Below are 9951 nucleotides of genomic sequence, written 5' to 3'. Positions count from 1 at the left end.
GTGCCCCACCTCCGCCGCGTCCCCGCCGATCGTTGTCTCTGTGAAAAAAGAAGATGCCGAAGACGTACCGCTCCGGTGGTCCCAGCTTCATCCTCAAAGCCCACCGGGCAGCGTCTCGGGACCACTGTCAGACGTCGACGAGACCGAAGAGCCTTTGGGGAGGGACGCAGACTGCGACGGCGGCGGCAAACAGTGGAAAGGCTCCGGAAAGGCGACGGCTCCCGGCGACAAGGAAACGTCACAGCCGTGTAAAAAACGTGTGACCTGCTCCCTTTGCAGTAAAAACTTTGCTACAAAACAAACTTTGATCACACACATGAGAACGCACACGGGAGAAAAGCCCTTCACTTGCTCGTTCTGCGGCAAGGACTTTTCTCAAAAAGGACCGATGCTAAGACACTTGCGAGTACACACCGGAGAAAAACCCTTCAGCTGCTCGGTCTGCGGGAAGACGTTCTCGCAGAAGGGAAGCATAGAATTGCACATGAGGACGCACACGGGAGAAAAACCCTTCCGGTGCTCAACTTGCGGCAAAACGTTCTCTCAGAAAGAAAATATGGCCACGCACATGAGAAAGCACACCGGAGAAAAACCCTTCCGCTGCTCAGATTGCGGCAAGGCCTTCTCCCGCAAGGAGCACGTGTTGACGCACATGAGGACGCACGCCGGAGGAATACCCTTCAGTTGCTCCGTGTGCGGAGAAAGTTACGGCCATCGGGCCAGTTTGACTGAGCACATGCGCAAACACATCACGGAGAGCGAATAAATGTTTTCGGGGCCTCGACCGGTACGGACGAAGCGAGGAGGGGCTCGGCGTGGCCAATCTTCCATCCGAGTCGTTCTTGACTTGGTGAGTCGACCTTTCCTGTTAGTCCGCTTGTGATAGTTGTACGTGTGCGCGTGCTAGCTAAATGCTAACGTTGGAGCTGTGCGTAGACGACGAAGAATCGAGTAAAAAAAAAAAAAAACTTGACTTATTTTATTTAGATTAACAATTTGACGAATTGCTTTTTGGCCGGTCGTGCAGTTTCCGTAGTTTTATTGAAATTGAGGAGTTGAGCGTGTGTGTGTGTGTGTGTGTGTGTGTGTGTGTGTGTGTCTGTTTGTGTGTGTGTGTGTGTGCGCGAGAGGGGCCTACACGAACCCGTCGAAGAACCTAGCCCTCAACCCCAGGGGAGATCGGGAGGCTCCAGAGGAAGACACAGACTGAGGTCTTTGCGGAGAGTGAGGAGCACGAAGACGAACCACCCAAGGTGTCCTGCAGCTTCCTGATCGCATTCGGCGACGACATGGAAAGACTTCCGAGGAGCGATGCAGACAGCGAAAGTAACAACGAATATCACGCCTTTCTTTTTATTGTCATACTTTTTGTTGATATTGTGGCAGATGGGACGAGTGGCGAACAAATGCTCGAAGCTTTTGCTTGTTTGCAGCATGCCTGTGTTGTTGTTGTTGTTGTTGTTGTTTGGAAAATGCCACTTTGACCAGCGGCATCCTGTATTTTCAAAGCAGATCAGACCACATCACGCGCTTTGGCTCACAGGAGGTCGGGATGTGGTGATCTAAACTGCCTTGGTGTTGTTGCTTGTGTCCCGAAGACACCCGGCGGCTGATTGGTCGGCAGGAAGAACTTCCCCCTCGTCCAGCACGTGTGAAAGAGGAAGAGGAGGATCCACCGGCCCCCCGCGTTAAAGAAGAGGATGGCCGACAGCACCCCCACATTAAGGAGGAAGAGCAGGAGACCGACATTGGCGAGTTGCCGCCGATCGTTGTCTCTGTGAAAAAAGAAGATGCCGAAGACGTACCGCTCCGGTGGTCCCAGCTTCATCCTCAAAGCCCACCGGGCAGCGTCTCGGGACCACTGTCAGACGTCGACGAGACCGAAGAGCCTTTGGGGAGGGACGCAGACCGCGACGGCGGCGGCAAACGGTGGAAAGGCTCCGGAAAGGCGACGGCTCCCGGCGACAAGGAAACGTCACAGCCGTGTAAAAAACGTGTGACCTGCTCCCTTTGCAGTAAAAACTTTGCTACAAAACAAACTTTGATCACACACATGAGAACGCACACGGGAGAAAAGCCCTTCACTTGCTCGTTCTGCGGCAAGGACTTTTCTCAAAAAGGACCGATGCTAAGACACTTGCGAGTACACACCGGAGAAAAACCCTTCAGCTGCTCGGTCTGCGGGAAAACGTTCTCGCAGAAGGGAAGCATAGAATTGCACATGAGGACGCACACGGGAGAAAAACCCTTCCGGTGCTCAACTTGCGGCAAAACGTTCTCTCAGAAAGAAAATATGGCCACGCACATGAGAAAGCACACCGGAGAAAAACCCTTCCGCTGCTCAGATTGCGGCAAGGCCTTCTCCCGCAAGGAGCACGTGTTGACGCACATGAGGACGCACGCCGGAGGAATACCCTTCAGTTGCTCCGTGTGCGGAGAAAGTTACGGCCATCGGGCCAGTTTGACTGAGCACATGCGCAAACACATCACGGAGAGCGAATAAATGTTTTCGGGGCCTCGACCGGTACGGACGAAGCGAGGAGGGGATCGGCGCGGCCAATCTTCCATCAGAGTCGTTCTCGAGCGAAGACGAAAGAATTGAATAGGAGTCGGTTCACTTGGTTCTCAGCATGTGAATGTCATCTGCGCCGAGATCACCAAAACGTGGATTGGCAAAAATTCATTCGGCGGGAGCGAAGATGGAGACGCCCCCGCCGTCCCAGCATCTGCTGGTGTGACGTCAGCGATTGTCAAAAAAGTTCCAAAATAGATGCTGACCTTCTTCGACGGCAATATCAATGCTAACCCTCCTCATCGTTTGTTTTGCACTCGAAAAAATGAGCAAATGAATAAAAGGACTGCTTACCTTCTTTTCTTCTCTCACGCAACTCTTTTTTTTCTTTGATCATAGAACGAATTATAAGATTGACTGAGTGCCCTGCAAGGCACCAAGGGATGCTTTTGTGCCGAAAAAAAAAATAAACAGACCGAGACGAGGATGTCTGCATAAGGAGGTTTCGGATGCTAGCTGAGTCCGGAGAGCTGCGCGGTCGCACCTCAACCGAAGCAGGTAAGAAGCCTGGAAAGTCCAAACGCACCCGAAACCAACTAGCAAAAGAAATGAACACACGCAAAGAGAAGCTATGCAGAAAGGCTGGAACAAAAACAAAAAAAAAAAAAACGTTTTCTGCTTACGACTCTGTCCGTGCGGAAAGGCCGAAAAGCGCTTACAGACTATCGACTAGACACTCAAGTTACAGTCAACGTAGGTGCTCCTTTTATTGGGGACAACAGGCGAACATAGAGTACAATCAAACGATGGCATTTTTACTTAGTTCTTTGACAAAAAAAAAATCTTCAGACAGCTTTCTTTGCACTTTTGGGAAAACTTGATAGCGTGAAGAAAAAAAAAACGGGGCCTCGACCGGTACGGACGAAGCGAGGAGGGGATCGGCGCGGCCAATCTTCCATCAGAGTCGTTCTCGAGATCACAACACAGAGTCATTATTTCCAATTTACAAAGCAAAACATTTTGAGAAAGAATAACAACGTGTCCCCTCAACCCCTCCTTCACTGCTTTTGCGGGTCTGTCCCGAGTGCGCCGCTGAGTCGGGCTTCGGTCACAGAGTAAAGAAGACCCGAGTCGTCCGTTTCCCAGTTTGTCATGCGCCGCAGCAGCGGCCCAGGGTGGGAAAGCTTTCAATACCTGTGCGTCGCCAAGTGTCTGACCAGAGCGCTCTCCAATGCGAATCTTTTGCCGCAGGCGACCGCCGTGCAAACGAAAGGTCTCATGTGTATGTGCTCGTGTGCGAGCAGATGAGCGTTTTGTTTGAAGGCTTTGCCGCAGAAGGAGCACAAAAAAAAAAAAAACGTTTTCTGCTTACGACTCTGTCCGTGCGGAAAGGCCGAAAAGCGCTTACAGACTATCGACTAGACACTCAAGTTACAGTCAACGTAGGTGCTCCTTTTATTGGGGACAACAGGCGAACATAGAGTACAATCAAACGATGGCATTTTTACTTAGTTCTTTGACAAAAAAAAAAATCTTCAGACAGCTTTCTTTGCACTTTTGGGAAAACTTGATAGCGTGAGGAAAAAAATTCACAACACAGAGTCATTATTTCCAATTTACAAAGCAAAACATTTTGAGAAAGAATAACAACGTGTCCCCTCAACCCCCCCTTCACTGCTTTTGCGCGTCTGTCCCGAGTGCGCCGATGAGTCGGGCTTCGGTCACAGAGTGAAGAAGACCCGAGTCGTCCGTTTCCCAGTTTGTCATGCGCCGCCGCAGCGGCCCAGACGTACGAGGTGGGAAAGCTTTCAATACCTGTGCGTCGCCAAGTGTCTGACCAGAGCGCTCTCCAATGCGAATCTTTTGCCGCAGGCGACCGCCGTGCAAACGAAAGGTCTCATGTGTATGTGCTCGTGTGCGAGCAGATGAGCGTTTTGTTTGAAGGCTTTGCCGCAGAAGGAGCAGCTGAAGGGCTTTTCTCCGGTGTGGGTTCTCACGTGTCGGACCAAATGGGACTTGCGCGAGAAGGCCTTGCCGCAAAAGGAGCAGGCAAAGGGTTTTTCTCCAGTGTGGATTCGCACGTGGATCACCATTTGCGACTTGCGCGAGAAGGCCTTGCCGCAAAACGAGCAACCGAAGGACTTTTCTCCCGTGTGTTTTCTCCCGTGCGCCACCATGTGGGACCTTTGAATGAATTTTTCACCGCAAACCGCGCAACCGAAGGGCTTTTCCCCGGTGTGTATTCGCATGTGCGTGACCAAATTGGCCTTGTGCGAGAACATTTTGTCGCAGAAAGAGCAACCAAAGGGTTTTTCTCCCGTGTGTTTTCGCATGTGTATGACCAAATGCGACTTAAAGGAGAATTTGTCGTCGCACAACGAGCAACGGAAAGGTTTTTCTTCCTTGTGGGTACTCTCGTGCTCGATCAGAAGTCTCTTTTGAGCAAACCTTTGGCCACAAATTGAACAGCTGAAACATTTTTCACGCGTGTGACATCTCATCCGTTTCGGGGAGGCTTTGTTCTTCAGCGTCGCGTCCGCCTCAGAACATTTCCGCCGTTTGTCATCACCTTCATAGTCTGAGTCGCTTCTCCGAGGTTCTTCCAAGTCAGGACTGTCTGACGGCGGAGCCGAGAGGTTGTCCGGTGGGGGTCCTCCAAAGTGTTCTCCGCTCGGACCCTCACGTTGAAGCGGCGAGCACTCGGGCAGTTCGTCTTTGAACGTTTGCCTCGCCAACGAGACACCGGCGGGTGCAAACTTGCTGATGTCAGTCTCCTCTTTTTCCTGCTTCACGTGGGCTTGCTTGGCATCTGCGTCTTTTGTGTGGGAGGGCTGCGCATCCTCCTCTCGCTCCTTCGCGTGGGGGGGCTGCGGAAGCGCTTGCTCCAAACTGTAGCTCCGCCCCTGCGGCTGAGAGCAACATCCAACCTGAGGAGCGATGGACTGCTCGGCACCTGTGGGACACGCATCACAAGTTGATTTTGTTCCTACAACTATTGCCATGGGGCCAAAAAATGTTTTCCTAATTTAAATTAAATAAATAAATAAAACGACTGGACCTTGTCGCCGTTTGATAGAGAAATAAACTGATCGCAGCGATCACGCGAACCAGTGCTCGCGCGCCCTTAACAAGGACGTCCTTGAACGTCTTAAGTCTTTTTTTTATGCGATGCAATCTGTGAATGAGAAGAAGCCGTTTGCATTGTAAATCATGTTAAAAAAAAAGCGACCAGTAGGTGGCAGTGGTGCCTCACGTGATTGAAATGCATGCTTTTACAAAAAGCTCTTTTTCTCGGTTTTTTTTTTTTTTTTTTGCCCTGGAATCGCCACTTCCATGAAAATTAGCCATTTTGTCATGCCGATTGCCGAAGAATGGAAAAAGATAGAAACAGTTTTTTTTTCTGCTGAAGGAAGAGAGTCTCAACTTTATTTTGGTAGGCTCCATGTTTATATCGCATTCGAACCAAATATTCTGCGGGCCTTGCGAGATCAGTCAAAATCCAGTCAATGCCTGGGATTGAATGAGTTTTAACTGGAGTTACACGAGGTATGTCCAGCTCCGGTCCTCGAGGGCCGCGGCGCTGCCCGTTTTCGACGCCCCCCCTCTCCTCCAACAACAACACAGCTGATTCGAATGAGAAGCTCATCAGCGAACCCCGAGGGCCACCCGGACTATTGGCTTGGAGGAGGCAGACGGAGAGGACAGGGCGTGACAGACAGACAGCGGCCCCCGAGGACCGGATTTCGACATCCCCCCTGGGTTTCCGACGATTTCCGAGAGGCTGCTCCCTGCCCCTAACTGTTTTTGTTTCACGGACACCAATGACATGCATGAATCCCTTCCTTCCATAAATAACACGTCGTAAACATCACGTCGACGTTTCGGGAGCAGACCTTCGACGCGTCTCCCCATTTGAGCGTCGCGAACAGCTTCGAGTCGTCGCCGATGTCGCTCGCTCTCCTCTCGAGCTCGACAAAGTTGCTCCTCGTACGACGCGATCGTGCTTTCGAACAGTCCGAAGATTTCGTCTGCCGCCGCAATCAGTCGCTCCATGACCAACTCTCTCAACATTTTGATGCCGTAAGACGGTCCCCCAAAAGAGACGCCGCGGGAGGAGGGAAAAAAAAAAAGGTTTGCGCCTCGCACTTGTGCCACCCGCTGCCGTCTCGGATCGGACCGCGATGCCGTCCGCTGCCTTTTATCTTCTTCCGCCTTTTTCTACCGTCTGCAAACCATCTTAAATGCACATTGCCGCCATCGTCTGGACTGGAATAGGTATTGAAAAAAAAATGCTGGAGGGGGGCCACCATTTTTTCATCAGCGCTACTGAGTGGGCCACACTGCAATATGCGCTTCCTCACCAGATGGGTTGGCAAAAAAAACCCACCGCATGGACAAAATTCATGCATATGTGCAAAATACTCATTGATCTATTTCATTTATGATCAGAGCATTTCATTTTCAGTGCACGCCTAAAAAAAAATCGACAAGCATCATCCCAACAATCAAGGCTTTGAAACAACAAACGAAGCAAATACTTTCATTTTTTTCCCAGTGCAAAGGGCGCTCTTGCATCCAAATGCACATTAAACGATGGCGCAAAAATTGCTAAACGAGAAGCTAACATTAAGCGCAAGGAGGCATTTTGCCGCCCCCCCCCACACAAAACAAACACAAGCAATTCTAAGAACAGATCAGACAAAAATGTAAACATTGTTGTTGTTGTTTGTTTTTTTGCATGAGAAAACATGACAATGATTCTGTTTTAGCGAGTGCTGCTTTTTAAAAAGGCTTCTTCCAAAACAACCGTGGGTCATGATCACGACATTTGTTGGGCACGATTTGTAGAAACTTTTTTCTTTCCACCGCGTGGGACATCACACCATTTCCAATGGAAACTGTTCTTGTAGTTTTGACATTTTTTTTTTGTTTTTTTACATAATGGCTTGCACTTCTCTCCAAGCTCCGCCCGTTGGTTTGTTTGCCGTTTCCTCCAGGTGTGACGACTCCTCCCGCCTAGCAGCTTTTCATCTGTTCGCTCTGCAGCTCCAGAAGCTCCTTTGTGCTCAGTTCTTTGCGGCGGTCCTCCAGCTGCTCCTCCACCAGCTCCTCCACATCTTGCCCGTCAAGCTCCAAGCCCAGACTCGTGCCGATGGACACGATGTCGTCCACCGCCGCCGCCGCGACACGGGGGCCCTCCGAGTCCGTCTCCGGCGGGCAAGTGGGCCAAAGTCTCTTCCAAGCGGATTGCAGGGTGAGGTGCGAGACTTCCCTCCAGGCCTGGTCGATCAGGTGGATGCAGTGAAAGATGTTGAAGTGGTCCCTCCAAAACTGGCTCAGCGTCAGATCGGTGGCCTTTGTGACTTGAAAGCATCTGGAGAAAAGCGCCCTGGTGTACAATTTCTTGAAGTGAGTCACGAGCTGCTGGCCCACGGGCTGCAGCAAGCGCGCGGCGTTGGATGGCAGGAACTGGACCCGGATGAAGTTGTATTCGGCGTCCAGGTCGTCCTCCAAGCTCGGTGGATGAGCGGCCGCCTTGTCCACCACCAGGAGACATCGGAGGGGCAACGCGTTCTCCTCCAGGTAGGTCTTGATGGCCGGCGCGAAAACCTCGCTCGCCCACTCGGTGAAAAGCGCCCGCGTGACCCGGATCTTGGCGTTGGCTCTCCACATGACGGGCAGCTCCGCCTTCAGCACGTGGTTGCTCTTAAAGGCGCGAGGATTTTCCGAGTGGTACACCAAAAGCGGCTTCAGCTGACAATCGCCGCTGGCGTTGGCGCACAATAAAAGGGTGAACTTGTCCTTCATGGGCTTGTGTCCGGGCCGAGCCTTCTCCTCTTTGGTGAGCGACGTTCTTTTGGGCATTTTTCTCCAAAAGAGCCCCGCTTCGCCGCAGTTGAAAACTTGATTGGGCAGGTAGCCTTCGCTTTGCACCAGGCTTTCGAATTGACCCGCAAACGCCTCGGCGGCTTTTCTGTTCAAACTGTCCACATCCTCGTCGTGCCGGACGCTGCGAATTCCGCTTCGCTTGATGAAGTTGTCAAACCAGCCTCGACTGGCTTTGAAATTGTCACACTGGCCGCTGTCGGCGACCAAGTCGCCGTACAGCCTCTTGGCCTTTTTAATGACGGCGCTGGCGCTCACGCCGCCGCCGGCGAGCTCCTGCTCGTTGACCCACAGCAGCAACAATTTCTCCACGTCCTCGAGAATTTGAGGCCGCTGCTTGGTCAGAAGCGTCACTCCTTTGGCCACATCGGCCGCCTTGATGGACGCCTTGTTTTTAAGAATCGTACAAACGGTCGATTTGGGCAAGCCAAACTGCGCGGCGAGATCGGCGACGCGCAACCCGGCTTCGTGCTCGGCGATGATCTCCTTCTTTTGTTCCACGGTCAAACGAACGGGCCGCTTCGGTTGCCTCGGGAACGCGTCGAGGGCGAAGACCCCCGGATGGTCCGATGCGCTCGGCGAGCGTTCGCACCGCGCGGGGGGCGCCGCGGCTGAGCGCTCGGCATCCGACTCGAGCGCGGCGGGGGAGCCGACGCGAGGATCGCCCGGAAATATTTGCTCGTGCCCGGCGTCGCCGGCAAGCCCAGCTCTCCCCGTATTCGACTTTTGAACGAAGCCTTTCGCCCAAGCCGAACAAGCGGCGGCTCGCTCCCCCGTGTGCGTCTTCGTGTGTTTAATTAAGGCGTGCTTATGAAGGAACCCTTTAAAACAAGCCGAGCAACGAAGAATTTCTCCCGTGTGCGTTCTCGCGTGTCTCGTCAAATGCTTTTCTTGAAGAAATCGCTGACCGCAAACGGAGCAGCGAAAACGCTTCGCTTTGCGGCGTTTACGGTCCGCCGCAGAGCGCTGCTTGCTGTTAAAAGTCGGGTCCCCTTTTGAGCATTCCGGGTCAGAGTCACTCGTCGTCCCTTCTACGTCGTCGCTGTCCGACAGCGGAGCCAGGAGGCTGTCCGGAGGGGTTCCCGCAAGGGGGTCTACGTCGGGCCCCGCGGTCGCGCGCTGCGTCGCGCTGCTCCGACGACACCGCGACCGCTCGGGCGGATTGTCGTCACAGTTCTCGCTCTTGACAGACACGCCGGTCTGGGGGAACTTGCTGATGTCAGCCTCGACCACTTCCACTTTAATGTAAGGGGGCCGTTGATCCTCTTCTTCCTCGTAGCACAGCCGTGGATCCTCTGCCTCCTCTTTAATGGGGGGCCGCTGACAGGAGAGCTGGTCCTGATGACCGATCGGGTGCCGGACATCTGTGGGACAAAAACGAGCCAATTGATTTGCTGGAACCCCCAGGCCCCCCTTCTGTATATTTTAGTTGTTGTGTACCCTTCTCTGGGGTTTTATGCCCGACGAGGAAATGCATCGATGCTACAGAAAGCTGACGGAGTTCATATTTTCAAGCTGAGTGCTGACGCAGTCGGAGCACATCTGTTAAAACA

The 9951-nt window shown here is 52.6% G+C and overlaps 4 protein-coding genes across 4 annotated transcripts in view; 2 read left to right on the top strand and 2 right to left on the bottom strand.

Annotated features, from left to right (window-relative positions):
• The window catches only part of LOC109513478 (gastrula zinc finger protein XlCGF7.1-like), a 3681-nt gene extending 811 nt beyond the window's left edge, over window positions 1-2870 (top strand). Inside the window, exons 2-4 of the mRNA XM_019865984.1 lie at window positions 1131-1326; window positions 1599-2544; window positions 2637-2870. Coding sequence (XP_019721543.1) covers window positions 1290-1326; window positions 1599-2503 — 942 coding nt within the window. The 5' untranslated portion in view covers window positions 1131-1289 and the 3' untranslated portion in view covers window positions 2504-2544; window positions 2637-2870. The remainder of the gene's footprint in view (window positions 1-1130; window positions 1327-1598; window positions 2545-2636) is intronic.
• Window positions 2-2870, top strand: LOC109513443 (gastrula zinc finger protein XlCGF7.1-like; the record flags this gene model as incomplete). Its single annotated transcript, XM_019865932.1, has 2 exons — window positions 2-818; window positions 2630-2870. A coding segment is annotated over one exon (765 nt), but the record flags the coding sequence as incomplete, so codon positions are not given.
• A 1062-nt stretch (window positions 2871-3932) lies between these two features.
• Window positions 3933-6700, bottom strand: LOC109513462 (zinc finger protein OZF-like). The gene is made up of 2 exons (XM_019865965.1): window positions 6406-6700; window positions 3933-5465 (listed from the first exon to the last, which is right to left on the bottom strand). Exons 1-2 carry the CDS (start codon window positions 6581-6583, stop codon window positions 4321-4323), a joined length of 1323 nt encoding a protein of 440 aa, XP_019721524.1. The 5' UTR covers window positions 6584-6700; the 3' UTR covers window positions 3933-4320.
• A 550-nt stretch (window positions 6701-7250) lies between these two features.
• Window positions 7251-9951, bottom strand: part of LOC109513455 (tigger transposable element-derived protein 1-like) — a 3308-nt gene continuing 607 nt past the window's right edge. The window contains exon 2 of the mRNA XM_019865953.1: window positions 7251-9762. Coding sequence (XP_019721512.1) covers window positions 7529-9762 — 2234 coding nt within the window. The 3' untranslated portion in view covers window positions 7251-7528. The remainder of the gene's footprint in view (window positions 9763-9951) is intronic.

The sequence above is a fragment of the Hippocampus comes genome, unplaced genomic scaffold (genome assembly GCF_001891065.2).
Source record: "Hippocampus comes isolate QL1 unplaced genomic scaffold, H_comes_QL1_v1.1 scaffold190, whole genome shotgun sequence".
NCBI classification, from domain to species: Eukaryota; Metazoa; Chordata; class Actinopteri; order Syngnathiformes; family Syngnathidae; genus Hippocampus; species Hippocampus comes.
This window is presented reverse-complemented; position numbering and strand designations above follow the sequence as displayed.